General features: G+C 42.3%; 5 protein-coding genes across 8 annotated transcripts in view; 2 read left to right on the top strand and 3 right to left on the bottom strand.

Moving 5' to 3' along the window:
* Positions 1 to 8,383, top strand: part of LOC133839107 (protein AF-10) — a 31,703-nt gene extending 23,320 nt beyond the window's left edge. Inside the window, exons 2-9 of one of the 3 annotated variants that reach the window (XR_009894053.1) lie at positions 1,239 to 1,626; positions 1,693 to 1,996; positions 3,653 to 4,608; positions 4,691 to 4,855; positions 5,835 to 6,180; positions 6,250 to 6,913; positions 7,352 to 7,585; positions 7,648 to 8,383. Coding sequence is in view for 2 of the 3 variants with exons in the window: in XM_062270446.1 (XP_062126430.1) it covers positions 1,239 to 1,626; positions 1,693 to 1,996; positions 3,653 to 4,608; positions 4,691 to 4,863 (1,821 nt within the window). In the remaining variant the exon portion in view is untranslated. Of the gene's footprint in view, positions 1 to 1,238; positions 1,627 to 1,692; positions 1,997 to 2,481; positions 3,484 to 3,652; positions 4,609 to 4,690; positions 5,343 to 5,834; positions 6,181 to 6,249; positions 6,914 to 7,351; positions 7,586 to 7,647 lie in introns of those variants that run through there. The other 2 variants (XM_062270446.1, XM_062270448.1) reach the window with 2 other exon arrangements.
* Positions 8,384 to 8,639: 256 nt separating this feature from the next.
* LOC133839123 (enhancer of yellow 2b transcription factor) lies at positions 8,640 to 9,308 on the bottom strand. The gene is made up of 2 exons (XM_062270466.1): positions 8,922 to 9,308; positions 8,640 to 8,862 (listed from the first exon to the last, which is right to left on the bottom strand). Exons 1-2 carry the CDS (start codon positions 9,141 to 9,143, stop codon positions 8,761 to 8,763), a joined length of 324 nt encoding a protein of 107 aa, XP_062126450.1. The 5' UTR covers positions 9,144 to 9,308; the 3' UTR covers positions 8,640 to 8,760.
* Positions 9,309 to 11,050: 1,742 nt separating this feature from the next.
* On the bottom strand, positions 11,051 to 13,118 carry LOC133839111 (tubulin alpha-1 chain). The gene is made up of 2 exons (XM_062270453.1): positions 12,947 to 13,118; positions 11,051 to 12,592 (listed from the first exon to the last, which is right to left on the bottom strand). The coding sequence occupies exons 1-2, from the start codon at positions 12,947 to 12,949 to the stop codon at positions 11,243 to 11,245; spliced, it is 1,353 nt and encodes a 450-aa protein (XP_062126437.1). The 5' UTR covers positions 12,950 to 13,118; the 3' UTR covers positions 11,051 to 11,242.
* Positions 13,119 to 13,364: 246 nt separating this feature from the next.
* LOC133839108 (terminal uridylyltransferase Tailor) lies at positions 13,365 to 16,998 on the top strand. 2 transcript variants are annotated; one of them, XM_062270450.1, is made up of 9 exons: positions 13,365 to 13,478; positions 14,450 to 14,548; positions 14,604 to 15,150; positions 15,214 to 15,438; positions 15,498 to 15,604; positions 15,663 to 15,798; positions 15,858 to 16,034; positions 16,099 to 16,300; positions 16,362 to 16,998. In XM_062270450.1, the coding sequence occupies exons 2-9, from the start codon at positions 14,522 to 14,524 to the stop codon at positions 16,558 to 16,560; spliced, it is 1,620 nt and encodes a 539-aa protein (XP_062126434.1). In that variant the 5' UTR covers positions 13,365 to 13,478; positions 14,450 to 14,521; the 3' UTR covers positions 16,561 to 16,998. The 2 variants fall into 2 exon arrangements, with proteins under 2 accessions (XP_062126434.1, XP_062126433.1); XM_062270449.1 differs by lacking the exon at positions 13,365 to 13,478 and adding an exon at positions 13,789 to 14,012.
* LOC133839119 (dephospho-CoA kinase) lies at positions 16,800 to 17,928 on the bottom strand. Its single transcript, XM_062270462.1, has 3 exons — positions 17,691 to 17,928; positions 17,313 to 17,604; positions 16,800 to 17,257 (listed from the first exon to the last, which is right to left on the bottom strand). Exons 1-3 carry the CDS (start codon positions 17,800 to 17,802, stop codon positions 16,951 to 16,953), a joined length of 711 nt encoding a protein of 236 aa, XP_062126446.1. The 5' UTR covers positions 17,803 to 17,928; the 3' UTR covers positions 16,800 to 16,950.
* Between the last annotated feature and the right edge of the window lie 33 nt (positions 17,929 to 17,961).

Raw genomic sequence — 17,961 nt, 5'->3', positions numbered from 1 at the left:
GTTTTGACAGCAGACTGTTGTTGACTGCAGGCGGCTGCTGCTGCTGTTGCTGCATTCTTCTGACTCTGACTCATTTTATTACATGCTGCTCTGCTGCTTTTACCATTGACAGCAACGTCGACGGCTGCCGATAAGCTTTGAGTTGCATTATGTACTCATACATGTATGTTTTTATATATAAATGTGTCTATATGTGTGTGTGTGTGTGTGAGGCTGACTGGCAGCTTTTTAATCTATATGGAACACATGCGGCGCCGCCGTGCCCCTCCCCCGCGAGGAAGAAGAAAACAAACAACAAATGCAGCTTTGCTTCACTGATTTTTTGTTGTTCGTCGCTGTTAACAGTGCGCTGTTATTGCGCAATGTTAATGCTAATCTCGTGTATATACTTGTTGGGTTCTTCTTCTTTTCTCTTATGGTTTGTAAACATGTGTGTTTACATGCCGCAATTGCGGCCGGAAGTCTCGACAACATTTTTAATGACCGCAAAAGACAACAACTAAGCTGCGAGAAGTAACAATAAGTGAACGAAGGTTATCGACGAAGCAACAACACAAAAAAAAGACGAGAAACATATGAATGAAAAATATGTATAAGCATGTGTGTATGAGTGGCGCACACACGCAACAAAGCTCAATCATTGACTAGTTTTTCTTGTAATATGATTAAAAGTTTTTCCATAGAAACATTTACTGTGGCCTTTTCCGGTCGCTTCTCGCTGATAATGTAAACTGCGATATGAGTGATTTATATATTTGCACTATGCAGTATATTTGTAATTGCTCATAGTAGCGTAAAAAGATACTGCAGCGTTGCCAGATGCAGCAAACAACAGGTGTAAACTTATGGGAAAGCTTAATGAGCTTATGAGAAATTATAAAGATAATTAAATATAAAGTTTTTTTTTAACATACAAATGTTATTGGGTTGATATGGGTTGTTAGGTTTAAAGGTTGTTAGGATTTTCTTTAAGGGTTGAAAAACAAAATTTTAATATGTGCAGTATAAATTTGTTTTAATGATAATAATCTCTCTAACATAAACATGGGAAACCAGCTTATTTTTTAATTACTTTGTTTGCAAGCAACAAAATTGCGCTAAACTTGGAATTAATAACTATAGCAACAAGAGCATTAAGCTTATGATTATTTTTCGAAATATGAAAATGTAAATAAATAATACCACTTTGGTTGTTTTGTTTCCAACTAACGTTTTAATCTTTAATCTCCAATTTGCAGCAACGCACCGAGTTGAGTCCACCCACCCACCAAACATCGGCGACCGCTGAAGTGAATGCCACATTAGCGAGCGCAACGATAGCAACCAGCGGCACAGCGATAGCAACCACAGTAGCAGCAACAGCAGCCACTACCTCAACCTCCAGCAGTGCGAGCAGCTCAGCAGGAGCCAGCTATGCGAAGACGGAGTCGAGCAAGGCGAGCAGCAGCAGCAGCAGTAAGCATGGCAACAGCAGCAACAGTGGCAAGGACAGCAGCAGCAGCAATAGCGCAGCAACAGTTGCTGCCAGCAGCAGTAGCGGCAATGCGCCCAGTCTTTACGTCTCGGTGCCGTTGTCTACAGCCAATGTACCTGGCATCAATTTGCCCAACAGCAGCAATGCGAGTGGTAAGCTTTGCAACTCCATTCATAAATAGCAAAACAGTCCTTAATATACTTGCTAATCCTTTGCAGAAGCTCATGGAACCCCGCAGCAACAGCAATCCGCACAGTCGCCACTAACAACAGGTGGAGGAGGCGCATATGCAACATCTGCCGGTGGCAACAACAACAGCTCTGGCTCTGTTATACAGCATCAGAGTGGGAAATCGTCGCCAGCCTTGGGTTCATTGGTGAGCAGCAGTGCATCAGGTGGCAACACCGGCAATCTGACGGCCACCACCACAGAAAGTGGCAACCTGAAGATCAGCTTTGAGAAGCAGACGACGCGAGTGCAACAGTTGCAGGAGCAAGAAGCATCGCCAGCGAGACGCAGCAGGTAAATATGATGTGAATTCACCACAGCAAATACTCACCACACTGCTGTGAACACTTGAAGTATTCGTTTCTGTTGTTTTGTTGCATTGTGTTGCTTTTACTCACCACAAGTGGTGAGTTTCAGTTTCAGTTTATTTAATTTCTTCTTCGTATAGTTTTTGATTGTTGTTGCACCACAAAACACACGCCACACCACGCTTAATCCACCACCACCACGAACAAGTTCACCACACTGCAACTCATTTCTTATTTACCTTTGATTTCAACTAACTAAAGGAAATTCAACACACACACACACACACAAATAATGCATACTCTAAAAATTGCTCTTGTTCTTTCTCTCTATCTCTCTCTCTCTCTTCTCATTTCGCTTTTCACTAACCCACCACACATCCTGTTGAATATAATCTCCTCCGCCTCCGCATTCATTAACCCTTCAAAAAAACCCACCACACCAACAACAACAACAACAATATTTACAAGTAGATCGCGCTCTGGTGAAAGTGGCAACCACCATCATCACCATCATACAAATCACCAAACTCACCAAACCCACCACAATCAACATCAACAATCGCAAGCATCGCAACAGCAGCAGCAACATCAACAGCAACAGCAATCGCAGCAACATCATCAGTTGCAACAACAGCAATCGTTGCACTCCTCTGCCAACTCCTCCGCCTCCTCCTCGTCCGTCTCTGCATTGACCACGCCCACCAAATCACAATCACGATCGGGCAAAAAACGAGCTGCAGCGTTGAGTAAAAGCGATGCAGCAGCTACGACAACAACAGCAACAGCAGCAACCACATCGCCAGCGACAAGCACAGCAGCAACATTGAACACAGCTGCAACAAGCACCGTTGAGAAATTGAGTCGCGGCAGCAGCAGTCGCCACAGCTCGCCACATTATCGTGCCACGCCCACACCGCCACCGCAAGCCATGTTGCCGGGCGGTGTCTCCTCGCCTGTTGTCATGTTGCAGGCATTGTCCTCGTCCTCCATCGATTCGCCTCCTGCGGTGGCAACCACGCGTAATACGCGCAACAACAGCAGTAGCAACAATGGCAATGTTGCAGCTGCCACAGAGCATGGCGGCAGCTCGGCTTCGTCCACTTGCTCCTCCTCCTCGTCGTCCATGTCCTCGACTGTTGTCAGTCTGTTAGATTCCCCCCGTCAATATGTCCACACAGTCGCCAGCTCAGCCGCATGTGGCATGCTACCGAAGTGGCAGCAACAATGCAACCGCAAAGCCATTAAACAAAAAAATGTTGCGTGCTCAGCAAACGCAGTTGTATCAGCAACAACAACAGCAACAACAACAGCAGCAGCAACAACAGCAACATGTTAGTTTAAGCAATGCACCAAGCGCTAATGCCACATCTGCAACTGCCTCAGCCTCAGCCTCTAGCTCCTCCTCACCCTCCGCCAATAGTCCATTTGTGCACCTGCAACAACAACAACAACCGCAGCAGCAACAACAGCAAAAGCAACATCAACATCAAGATTTAGAGATTTTACAATTTACTAATACAAATAACAATGCTTCTTCCCACACCACAACAACAACGACAACACCAACAACCACCACCAACAACAACAACAACAACAACGCTGCTAAAACAACAACCTCATCGACGGCAACGAAATCAAACAGAACTCCCGATCTCAATCTGGCGAGCAACCCAGCGACAACATCAGCAACCACCAGCAGCAGCAGCAGCAACAGTTTGTTGAGTCTCAATCTCGGCAGCAGCCACAATCTGGGCAGCAACAACACGCCCAACAGCAGCAGCAACAGTGGCGGCGGCGGCGGCGGTCTCAAGTTCACCTACGAGGCACAAATGGATGTGCCGATGTTGCCCGTTAGCGCCATCAAGGATTCGCCTCCAAGTTCACCGGGTTCCGAGTTTGGTTCGAATCTGAACACGAATCTGACGACGGCAGCAATCAATGCTGCTGCAGCAGCCACAGCCGCAGTGGCAGCTAGCAGCAATGTGCGCAAACGTGGACGCAAGGCCAAAGACGCAACACTCGCTGCAACAACAGCGGCAGCAGCAGCAGCAGCAGCGGCGGCAGCAGCAACAGTTGCCACGCAACCGGATCTCAAGGATGTGCGCATACTGCAGAATGGTTGCAGCAGTAGTGCCACAGCAGCAACAGTTGCTGCCACTGCCGCTGTGCCGCCCGTCAATGCACCCACACCGCCAGCAACACCCGCCAGCAATGCAAGCAACAGCAACAGCAGCTCAATCATTGCACACACGGCAACACATATGCTGGGCAACCATGTGAATCCCAGCAGCAGTGTGGCCCAGAAGCTGTCGGAGCAACTGCACATGGAGGTCCAGGATCATGCCATCTACACGCCCGACTCGATGACCTCCCAATTCGCTGGCGTTCCGTTTCCCGGCAAGCAGCGGAATGCGAGCAACGCTGCTGCGGCTGCAGCTGCCGCAACAGCGACGCCGGCACCGAATCCGCTGCAATCGATGTTCGGTGGCGGTGGCATCAATGGCAACATGCCGATACCGCAGAGTCTGGAACAGTTGCTGGAGCGCCAGTGGGAGCAGGGATCGCAGTTTCTCATGGAGCAGGCGCAGCACTTTGACAGTGAGTATGGCGCATCTAAACAGCTGCAACGTTTCCACTTGCAACATTGCTAATCCCCCTATCTCTCTCTCTCTCTGTTTAGTTGCTTCGTTGCTAAACTGTCTGCATCAGCTGCAGAGCGAGAATCTGCGTCTGGAGGAGCATGTGACCAGTTTGATAGCACGTCGCGATCATCTGTTGGCCGTTAATGCTCGTCTCCAGATTCCGCTGAACAATGCTATCAATAATGCCAAAGCCGAGGCGCATGGTAAGTAGTGCCATCTCCCTCCCACTCACTACCACTCAATTGGTGTCGGCACACACACACTCACCACCCCCACACAAACACATGCATACGCCACCATGGAGCAGCCATGCAAAACAAAACTGTTCTCACCACATGGCGTTGCCAGACTAATTAAATGATTGCAATTACTTTTAATGACTATTCTAGTTTAAGTTTAACTAACTCGGTACAAGTGATCATGTACATACACACACACACACACACACAAACATACTCTTACAATGTCAAACCACAAATCCTACAAATTGCATCAATTTCTTTAAGTAATCTACAAACTACTACAAATTGTACAAATAATATTTATACTTTCACACAACAATTCTCTATCGCTATGGATTCTAACTTAGGTTAAATACTTGTACTTAATACGAATATTAAGCTAAACTACGTCTATATTATAAATAATTATATTAATTTCTTCTACAAATTTAATGTAAACTAAACAAAAGACAAAACAAACAATACCACTATTTTTTCTTTACTTCAATCTATAAATTAAATTAAGTTAATTTTACATAACTTAAATAGAAAACAAAACAAGAACTAAAACCTAATATTTTCCTATTTTATTTATTTGAAAAATGAATAAAATGTATATTTTAAAGCAAAACCAAAAAACAATTTCTAAATTCATTTATTTTGTGTTTTTATCCAATTCTCTCTTCATTTTGGGCACACAACTAACAGCGGCTGTTAATGTTAAGTTTTAAGTACCTTTTGGTTTTAATGTTATCTCCATTCCCATTCGAAATTTAACATGAATGGTCTGCTAACAGTGCTCGTCACTGTTACGAATGCAAATGGTGCTAGCTACACACACACACACACACACATGAACACACACACGAACAATCACCAACACTAACAATTGAGGTGTGTGCGCAAAAGTAAAAAAATAAAAGAAAACAGCTCATCATATATATCATATTTCGTACGTTAGCTTCCAGCAACAGCAGCAGCAACATGAACAGCATCAGCAGTGCAAATGCTCTCAATGCTGCCACCACAATTGCAGCAGCCGTTTCGCTGGCAACAACAGCCATCAATACAACAACACCCACCATGGCGAACAGTCGAGCAAGCAGCGCCAACAGCAGCATTCTGGACTATCGTAGCAGCAGCAACAATAACAACAACAGCAGCAACAATAGCAGTAACAACAGCAGCAACAACAACAGCATTAGCAATAATACTGCAAATGCAAATGCAGTCACAACAAATACTGCGACACCAATGTCAGCGGTTGGCAGTCTTGCAATGGGCAGTGCTGCCAACTTGGGTTTGAGGTAAGTGCGCTGACAGCAGAATGTTATTTTTTGCATTTGTATATTGTATGAACTCTTCCCACTTATTAGGCATGTGCCCGCTTCCCATGCGTATAACAGCGCCGGTAACAGCAGCAGTAGCAGCAACAACAACAACAACAACACTAACAGCAACAGCCTTGGCAATGTTAACGCTAACAGTGCCAGCAGCAACAACTTGCACACGCATCAACAACAGCACGCATCGTATTTGCAATCGCAGCAGCAGCAACAGCAACAACAACAACAGCAGCCGCAGCATTTGCATCATGCAGCGCATACAGTGATGGGCGTGAGCATGGGCGGTGGCGCTGCGGCTATTGGACGAGGTGGGTCAGCTACAGCGGTTGCTGCAACAACAACAACAATAACAACCACAACCACAGCAGCAAGAGCAACATTGACAACAACAACAACCACATCAGGCAGTTTGCAACACCACGCGCACCCGTTACCGATACCAGTACCAGTACCGATAACGATAACCAATATGAATGCGATAACGAATACGCATACGAATACGATAACGAATGTTGTGAATCCGCACCACCCGCTGCACCATCATCATCCTAGCATACCAGCTCAATTGGCTGGGGGTGTGGGCGGCATTGCCGGCAACGGCGGCGGCGGCGTTCACGTTGATGATGTAGCTTTGAGTAGCTCCTCCACCTCTTCCTACGCAGCGCATCATGCGCTTTACAACACGCATCACCAGGTAGTGTGTGCGTGTGCGTGTGGCTGCATGTGTATGTGTGTGCAAGTTAGCGCCAATCAATGAGTGTTGTTCATTCTCTCTCTCTCTCACACTCACTCTCTCTCCATACATTCGTATCACTTTTGATTTTATGCCGCCCACCAAACAACGCCCACCCTTCTCATCAACTTAATTGCAATTCGAAATTGTTCATGTGCTTTGTTTTTGCTCCAAAATGCAACCGCCTGTATATCATCCAAAAATTATTCATTGCCATTTGAGAAATGCCAAAAAAAAAAAAAAACATACATACATAAACTTACCAATACACATATGCAAAATTGTTTGTTGTTTTTTGTGTGCCAGCGCTGAAAGATACGAAAAACTATTACCAACTAACCAAACCGTTCCCATGTTAAAGACAGTCTTCTAATTAACATACTGTTATGCTCTTTACAGTCCCAACTAAGGCGCGACGATAACCTAACCAAATCTAGCTGAAAGTCATACCGCGAGCAACAACAGCAAACAAAGCAGCACATCAAGAAGTCCTCAATCTTGGCCAGACGTGGTCGCCAAGGCAATAGCAACGGCAACAGCAGCAGCAACAACAAATCCCAGTCACACACATACAATAAGCTTAAGCAGACAGCAATTAGCTTTCAGCAGCTGCGCGATAATGACGAAGACGATGTAAGTTTAGTGATGAGTAACCAGTTTTAAAATAAAACTAATATTTATTTTACTCGGAACAGCTCAGTAGCAGCAGCAGCAGTTCTTCAACGTTTTCATCGTCTTCGCCACAACACTCTTCGGTGGACTATGAGGCCGAAGATGAGAATGAAGATAAACAGCGACAGCGACGTCATAAGGATGAGAATGACAGTTTAATACATGTGCAAAACTTTCTCAAATGCTTTGGGACTAACGCCTTTGCCGGCTCAGCAGTGAGAACAGCAACGGTGACAACAGCAGCATTGGGAACAGTTGCCACATTAACAGAGTCCAAAGAGTACAGTTCAGCCAGCACAGAGCTGAGAAACTGGCGTCAAAACTTTCGCACCACTTCCACAACAACAACATCAACAATAACAGCGACGACATCCACAGCGAAAGCAGCTACTGCAACAACAACAATTACTCCACAAATACAATTTAGTAACAGCAAGCCACAAAAATTTCAAATCAATACGAAATTTCTTCGCAAACCACGCAACAAACTGATGAAAATGCTGCCAGCAACAACCGCAACAACAACATTAGCAACCGGACAGCAACAGGAGCAACAAGAACAACAACAGCTAACGCAGCTATTTATTGATGATTCCAACGCCAAATTCAAAGACTTTTCAATTGACTCGCTATTGAATAAGTAACAAACAAACAAACAAACATAAAAAAACGTAATGCAATTAGACCCATTAGATCTATAATTTGTAGCCTAATTCTTCTCACACACAGCAGCCAACCACAAAACAAAACAACAACCACGTTCCTAAAGCTCCCTCAATTTTATTGTATATTTTATTTTCGTTTAGCCAATCGTATCGATAACAGTTGTAATACACACACTTACATATACATACATACATATATTAACATAGTAATCGAATATATTATGATTAAGTTGTTTATTTATTACATTTGTACACAACTAATGGCGCAATTCATAATTAGCATTAGCAGGCGTTAAGCATGTATATACTATATCTACTTAATTACGAGTTAATAAAAAACCACAAGAAAATGTGCTAGAATTTAAACTTATGTTGTCTTTAATATTTATATATCTTTGGAGCATTTGCAGAACATTTGAATTATTTAATTTGTTCAGTGTTATAAAACGAACGTTGCCAGTGCTGTTAAAATTATGTTTTGCCATTCCCGATGGTGGGCAACGGCGACTCCAAAGCTTCACGCACGCGCATTGTCATCTCCTTGCGAACTTCTTCGGGTACCAGAGCACGTGCCTAATTTTAATGAAAATACTTTTACTGAACAATATCATATAAATAACACAGAACTTTACCTGTGGAATAATCTCCGCTGAAAGCTGATCATGAGTAATGTTAGACAAGCCGCGTTCTTGAAGCGTATTACGAATCTTTTCCTCGACGTCTTTGTACCAACCGCACTCATGCAGACGCTTCTGCAGCAGATCTTTGAGTGCAACTTTTTCGCTCTTGTCCAGATGATAATTTTTGTTACACGCTGGATCTGTACCAATACCAGTCTCCTTGCTTTTCGACATGATTGTCTCGGTATTACTTCGTAGCTATTATATTAAAAATGTTCAAATTTAATATCCTTATCAATTTGTGTGTGTGTTTGTAGCAGTTAATTCATAGCCCATATGAGCAAATCAATTATTCGAAACTAGCCAGAGTTAGTATAATTTAATTCTTTTGAATCTATAGAACACGGCGAGAAAAACGAGATTCTCCAAAAAGTCATTGACGTGATAATAATATATATGTCTCATTTAACATGGCCATGTTAAATTTTAAAATACATTTGAAATTGAATGGCGGCAGGTAACAGTGCTGCCACTTAATTCAAAATTGTTTGCGACAGCCGATGGTCTAAGTGTGATCGGAACTATCGATATTTCTGTGCAAAAGTACTCATTACTACACATGCATGTGTTTGTGCATATACGTATACGTGTATGATGTACATACAAGTCTAGAAGAATGTACATATATAGATATGAATTTACATATGCACATACATACATGCATAGATAGATATGAACATTTGTTGAAATTTATTTACTACGCTTCATTGATCAAACAAACAACATTCTGCAATGTGAAATCACGGCACAAAATGTATCGTCAGACTCATGGGAAGTAAAATCAATTTTAACTGACGTCCCACTCAACCGCCTACAGCACTTTTATAGAGCCGGCTTGCTTTGCTTGGGTTGTCGTCATCATTGCTTTTTGAGGTGAACTTGATTCACTCAATACACATGCAAATGCACATCTACACACATACAAAAAATAGTAAGATGTGGGTTTTGTTTCTTGCACTCCATTGAAACTGCTTTCAAAAATCAATGTATTATAAAGCCAGCTGCTAGTAACTATAGTTAAAACAAGCCTTACCTAATGATTTACAGCTTAGGTTGCCATGTAAATATAAAGACATTTTTTTAAATGTTTACTTATATGAGTTTCAAAATTTAAACCTTAATTTGGCAAAGAAAACAAATTTACATACAAACAAACAATTATATGTATGAATGTATTGTACATGAATTGACGAACATAACCTCTACTTGCATACATTTATAAATAAGTGTGTATGTATACATAGATCTACGTGTAGGCATATTTGTATGTATGCATTTTTGTATATTCATGCATTCAAGAAGAAGCCATCTGTACGGCTTTTCTGCATTTCCTGTGCGTTTCTGCTGAAATTGTGGAAATTTAATAGCAGCAGCTGTTTGCCTGTTTCTCGAATTTACCCAAACAAGCCGGTTTACCTAGGCTTCAATTTCTTAGTGCGAACTAGCAACCCCCTTAAATGGTTGACTGAGCTCACACACACATATGTACATACACATCTACATGTTTGTATGAACGTATGTACCATATATAAATGTACTTAAAAGGCGAGGTTCCAGATACGACGGCAGCCGGCGATTACTTCACACGCACACAAATATACAGAAATGAAGTCATCGCCTGATTTTGAATTGCCCCCCCACTCACTCACTTCTAGTGGCTTGAGTTATGCTGCAGCGTGAGTCATCCCATTAAATCGATAACTAGGCATGCACTCTCTATGGGGCGTCGTACCATCTCTGTGTTTATATTTAGGTTGCATGCAAGCCAAGTACAGTCTCGTCTCGTGCCATTCATTGCAGCGGAAAATAGAGTAGAGTAGAAAGCGGCTCTTCGCACAACAACTACAACTACATCTGCTATTAATAGAGCGCGAGACATTCTCTTCGCTTTCCCCTTTTGGCCATCTGGCCACGTCGACAACGCAATTAGCTTCTTTTTTTGTGCGTTCATTGAACTCTTGGCTGGAAAAGCTTGGGAAAAGAAAAAGGCAATCGAGTTTTTTGCTGACAAACACTGACAAACGCTGTATTTTTTATTCGGGAACAACAATTTAAGACATTTTTTTTTCTTTTTTTGTTACTGTCTTCGTCTTTAGCAATAAAATACTTTTGGTTTTACCATATTTTACTCCCAGTGTTTTTCATTTGCGAATTTTCTCTTGTTATATGTTTTTTGGGACGAAGCGTAAGCATTGGTTTCGACGTGTGCCTCGGATGCCACGCCCACCAATGACGCTTGTCTTGCATGCGTATTGCATTTGTGGAGTGAGTGCTTAATACTCCTCAGCACCCTCACCCTCACCATCGCCAGAGTCCATGCCGACCTCCTCGTAATCCTTCTCCAGAGCAGCCAAATCCTCACGAGCCTCAGAGAACTCGCCTTCCTCCATACCCTCACCCACATACCAGTGGACGAAAGCACGCTTGGCGTACATAAGATCGAACTTATGATCCAGACGAGCCCAGGCCTCGGCAATAGCCGTGGTGTTGGACAACATGCACACGGCACGCTGAACCTTGGCCAAATCACCACCGGGCACCACAGTGGGTGGCTGGTAGTTGATGCCAACCTTGAAACCAGTTGGACACCAGTCCACGAACTGAATGGTACGCTTAGTCTTGATGGTGGCAATAGCGGCATTCACATCCTTGGGCACCACATCACCACGGTACAACATGCAGCAGGCCATGTACTTGCCGTGACGAGGATCGCACTTCACCATCTGGTTGGCTGGCTCGAAGCAAGCGTTGGTGATCTCGGCAACGGAGAGCTGCTCGTGGTAGGCCTTCTCGGCTGAGATGACGGGAGCGTAGGTAACCAGAGGGAAATGGATACGGGGGTAGGGCACCAAGTTGGTCTGGAATTCAGTCAGATCCACATTGAGGGCACCATCGAAACGCAGAGAGGCGGTGATCGAAGACACAATCTGGCCAATCAGACGATTCAGGTTGGTGTATGTGGGACGCTCGATATCCAAGTTGCGACGGCAGATATCATAGATAGCCTCGTTGTCGACCATGAAGGCGCAGTCGGAGTGCTCCAGAGTTGTGTGCGTGGTCAGGATGGAGTTGTAGGGCTCAACCACAGCAGTGGAGACCTGGGGTGCTGGGTAGATGGCGAATTCCAGCTTGGACTTCTTGCCATAATCCACAGACAGACGCTCCATCAACAGGGAGGTGAAACCAGAGCCGGTACCGCCACCGAACGAGTGGAAGATGAGGAAACCCTGGAGACCAGTGCACTGATCGGCCAACTTGCGAATACGATCCAAAACCAGATCAACGATTTCCTTGCCAATGGTGTAGTGGCCACGAGCGTAGTTGTTGGCGGCATCTTCCTTGCCTGTGATCAACTGTTCGGGATGGAACAGCTGACGGTAGGTGCCAGTGCGGACCTCATCCACGACTGTGGGCTCCAGATCCACGAAGACGGCACGGGGCACATGCTTGCCGGCACCAGTCTCGCTGAAGAAGGTGTTGAATGAGTCATCGCCACCGCCGACGGTCTTGTCAGAGGGCATCTGACCATCAGGCTGGATACCGTGCTCCAAGCAGTACAATTCCCAGCAGGCATTACCGATCTGGACACCAGCCTGGCCAACGTGGATAGAGATACACTCACGCTGTAATGGAAAAAAAGAAAAGCGAATGCTCGATTAATTTACCGTTGCAAAGAAAAATCGATATCGATTTAGCCACACCCAAGAATTTAAACATGGAAACGAAATTTATGAAAGAATATTTCTCGGCATCGACTTCAGGGAAAAACTTCCCGAAAAATGGAAAAATTCGTTTTACCACAAATCTTTTTCTTTTTAACAATTAAAACTTTTACATGACGTCATCACATTGCTTAAAAATGTGACGCCGCCATCTTGAGTTTTTTTTTATTTTGTCGTGTTTGATTTGCCCGCATAACATTTGTACAAACACAAAATGAATTTAATTTTCTAAACAGTAAATTGAATAAAACTTACCATATTGAGATTTTTTTTATTTTATTTTTCACACACAAGAAAAATTCACAGAAAATCTGTAGAGCAGTTGCTGGTCGATCTCGGAGAGATTTTACGTTCGAATTACCGGCTATGAGGCTTCACAAACGTATGATGAAAATTTTCACTGCGACTGATATTTATAGTCTCGGAAACGGAACTGTTTACTTGTGTGAGTGAGTACAACTGCTTTGATGCTCGATAACTAGTATCGTTGTTGAATTTGACATATCGATGTTTATGACAAAGCCTACTCGAAAAGGTTGCCACTTTTCCGCAAGTGCCGCGTTCCTTAACAGTTTCATGTTATTAATATAAGCATTACTTCGAAGTTTTTGGTATTGGATAAACCTCAATGTGTCTTTTATATTTTTATAAATGATGAAAAGAAAAAAAATATTTTCGTAGTTTTCTTTTAGCATTGGAATAGCAAGGTGTATAAAATAAAATTTAACATATGAAATGTAACTAAATGGCAATAGGTACTTGCGTCGACTGTGAATAAAAAATAAATGTAAGTTTAAACCAAAACTAGCGATCTATGATTATTGCAGTCTATTTCCACAAATCCCCTTTTGAACAATTTGAGAAGTCTTTATAGTTTGTATTTTTAAAACACTTCAATCTATGTATCTTCTTATTTAATGCATTTAATGTATAATTTAATCTTAAAATGGGACGACATAATCTCTAATTAAAATTATACAAATCAAGTGCTATAAATACTTTCCAAATCCTCTTTCCTAACTTTTGTTTTTTATCGCCTTGTGCTTTAAATCGGACAACCCGCCATTTGGAAATATAAATTTTCAGATGCTGACAACCCTAGTTAACAAACAAGCTCACATTAGTGTATTTTGTCTGGCCGAAAATCACTCGCGTTTTTAGAACGTGCTGTTTATATTACGTTTCGTCTTGCAAACAAATAAGCGAAAACATGAGAATTGAGGACGTTGACACATTTTGGTATGATAAGGCCGAATATAACAATGCCGAGAGATTGTTTTACGAGGGAATTACGAGGAACACAAGTGAAGCGGGATCGAGTGTAAGTTGATTTCACCAGAGCGAAACATTGCAGCGTGTTGGGTTGCCAAAATTTGCCAAACACCAGTTGACTTCAGAAAAGTTGCATCAGCTTTTGACTTAATAGTTACATTAACAAGTCAAACAAATAAAAAATAAATGACATCTGTACATATTTATAAATATTATGTACTATATACATACATAGGTGTATGTGTGAGGGTGTTTATGGTACACAGACACACACGCTTTAAAGATTGTCGTTGCATCGCAACCGGCAAGCTAGCGGTTTTGGTTTGGTGTCAACTCTGGCAGCTAATCAGCTGCTGCTGTGGTTAAAAAAGCGTCTTCCCCTTTGTTCCACTCGAGAAACTGTGTTCTAAATGTTTTGAACAATTCACAAAGCAGTTCACAATTTGTGCTCTTACTAATCACTTCGACTTTCGTTTTGTTTTGTAGAGGGACATTCGCCCCCCTGTTGTCATCACAGTTACCGCGAAAACCAGCAAAAAGAATAAAAAGCACAACACAATGGCGGAGAATAAACAATTGTTATACGTAAATAATATTGCTTTGGCGGCACAACAAATTTAATTACAATGCTGTCTTTTAGCTAAATCCGTTGACCATGGAAGCCAACTATTTCTTGGAAACGCTGGATTGGGCGACTCGTCAGAGTGAAGCTCAATTGGATCCACATTTGACTCGTTTATTAAATCGCATTGTGGTGGGTATTGAAAAGTATTTGGACAAGAATCCCACATACATAGTGCCTAAATCGACGCAACCAGTTCCTAACGAGCAAGAGGAAGCACCAACATCATCAGCAGCGGCAACATCATCATCAGCAACATCATCATCAACATCAGCAACACCAGATGAAGGCGTTGCATTTGTGCCTCCAAAGGAGTTGAACAAAATCAAACGTACTTTTAGCTGCTCAGCGTGCACAAATCGCATTGTAGGCACCACAATTGCCAAGGCTGTAGCACATTTGGCCGAACAGCATCCAAATCCAAATCCTAATCCACCTAATTCCAATCAAAATGTAAATGCAAAGGTTGTAAATCCCCCGAAAGCAGCGGCGCCGACCAAGCAAGAAAAGAAAGTGGCTAATGTAGAAGCTCGTAATGCAAAGACCACCGTACAATTGCCTAAGAGTAAGAACAACCAACACATTATCTACTGCTGAAGTATACTAAGCTTTAGTGTTTTATTTGCAGAAGCGAAATCCATGGTCACGGCGGATATAACAAACATGTTTAAGGAGAAATACCAAGTGGCGGATAAGCTGAAAGTATTGCCTGAGTACGATAATATCGATCGCGATCTATGCGAATTGATTGCGCCCGGTTTTGCCGATGAGCCTATTCGCATATATAAATTTGGCTCCAGGATTACGGGAATTGGCAGCTGCTCCTCGGATTTGGATGTATTTGTGGATATTGGTGAGTATATATTAAAAATCCATCAGGTGTATGTATTTTAATTACAATTCACTATGCAGGCAACAATTTCCACATCTTCGAGCATCGTGCCTCCAAGGCGACTCTTCTCAAGCTGCGAGTAATGCGTGAACTCTTCGTAGCGAGCAACAAATGGCGCATCATTAATGTAAGGCATAGTATCTCGTCCGATTGATCTTTAGTTAAGCTTTTATTTTGTCCAACAGGTTATTGAACAGGCGCGTGTGCCAATCATAAAGACCTGTCACTTGTCCTCTGGAATTGAGTGTGATATTTGCCTAAATAGCTTGGGCTATTGTAACACCAACTTGCTCAAATACTTGTTCGAAGTGCAGCCACTGGGTAAATTAATTCATATTGCAATTTGATTGCAGCGCTAACCATGCATCTTTCAATTCTAGTTCAATACATGTGCATCTATGTGAAGACCTGGTTGGAGCGTTGCAAATTATCCGAACAAATCACAACTTATAGCATGGCATTGATGGTCACATACTTTTTGCAGCTCAACCAGCTGTTGCCATCGATTGCGACGCTTCAGAACGACAACTCAAACAATGCCAAACAGTTCGTGGGACGTAAGTGCTGCAAAAATGTTAATTGTGTACTTCCCCTATAAATGCATTGTATTTTTATCAACAGCATGGGTTGCCAACTTTGCTCAAAAGTCACTCAGTGACTTGAAGATCCATCAGGTTCAGGTTACCGTACCGATGATAAAGGAGTATATGAGAGAATTTTTTAAATACTATGCAACGTTTAATTACGAGCGTTTCGCAGTTTGTCCTTACTTGGGTACAAGTGGTGTAGCCATAACGAAATTGGAAAGACGCATGCCACAAAAGTAAATATCTATTTTTTTGTGTTTATAGTGAATTTTCATAATAATCCTTATTTGTATTTAGGTACTTGGATTATGCTAAGCAGAATCCAGAGACAACGTTGCAGATTCGCAAACCGATGGTCGTCCAGGACCCCATACAACTGAATCATAACGTCACCAAAGCTGTCACTAAAATTACTCTGCAAACTTTTATCAATTTCTGCGCACAAACGGCGACGCTGCTTGGCGAAGCCCCCACGAATTGTCGACCAGGTCAATAGTGATTTAATGTGCTTGTAAATGAAGATTGCTCGCTACGCTCCCATCCACACTATATTTATGTTAAGTTCAACTCTGCGTAATATAGATCATTCTCGATATGTAGTATGTATGTCCATACATACAATGTAATTAGGTTAAAGTTGTTAAAGGAAACGCATCGTGTCCATCGAATTCTGAACATAATTAAAATGATTACCATAAGAGAAGCCAGATAAACAAACAAGAAACTTAAATTAGCCCTTTTTGCAATTGTATAATTTATTGGCTAAATTGTTGCAGGTGTGCGTAAAAACATATTTGGTATGGAATTCATAAACATAAAATACAAAAGTTAAATAAATAAGACACGTTAATGACACACACAGAGACAGAGGCTTGCAAGGAACGCCTTAAAGCACCTTGGACATGGGCCACAATTCAAAGGTTTTGCACACAAAGTAGATGGCAAAGCACACAATGAGAATGGAGCCCAGGATAAAGGCACGATTATACCAATGCTTATTGCTTTCCTGCATCATATTAAAAATGAGCATCGCTGCCTTTTCAGTGTCATCGATGCTACCATTATTGTCGACCACAAAATGTGACTTTTCGCATTTTTGCTCTAACGGCATTTGCGAGTCGATGCGATTACGTGCTTCGGGCTCCGAAAGTTCATTACGTGCCAACAGTCGTTCTAGTTGTTTATCCGAGTCACTATTAAAATAAAATGTATACAATAAAAACATACTAATGTTTGTATAAAACTTACCAGGACACCGTGACAATTTTGTGTATGAAATCCATTAAGATACCAGTTTCAAATAACAGTGGCAAGTCGAGCACTATGTAGGCGCGGCCAGACATGAAATGTTTGAAGACACGCCAAAATATAGTGCGATGTATTGTAGGATGTGTGATTTGATTAAGCTTTCCACGCAGCTCCTTATTTTCAAAGATTAAACGCCCCAAAACAGCTCGATTGATTTCCTTGCTTGGCAAGAGCACTTCTTCGCCAAAAGCTGATCGAATCTTTTGCCAGCATGGTTGACCTGGTTCCACAACTGTTATAGGGGCGTCAAATATATTGTACATTGTACATAAGTATGTTAATTAAATTTAATTAGAACATCCTCAAAAGTGCACTTACTCTCTCTAGCAATTTTGTCGGCATCGATGATTGGGATGCCATGGCGCTCAAAGACCTTGCTCACAGTACTTTTGCCTGTAGCAATGCCACCAGTTATTGCCACAATGAACATCTTTTGGCGTTTTGCGGAATGTTATTAGTTTTTTTTTATTTTTATTTACTTTTTTCTTGTCAGTTATGGCAATAACGCTAGTAATTTCAGTGTGACCGCAGGTGGAATTTAAAAGTGCTCTTACTACTTACGACCACACTGTTTGATATGCTGTTCAGT

Source organism: Drosophila sulfurigaster, chromosome 2R (assembly GCF_023558435.1).
Source record: "Drosophila sulfurigaster albostrigata strain 15112-1811.04 chromosome 2R, ASM2355843v2, whole genome shotgun sequence".
Lineage (NCBI taxonomy): Eukaryota > Metazoa > Arthropoda > Insecta > Diptera > Drosophilidae > Drosophila > Drosophila sulfurigaster.
The sequence above is the reverse complement of the archived record's forward strand: the minus strand, read 5'-3'. Positions and strand labels throughout refer to the sequence as shown.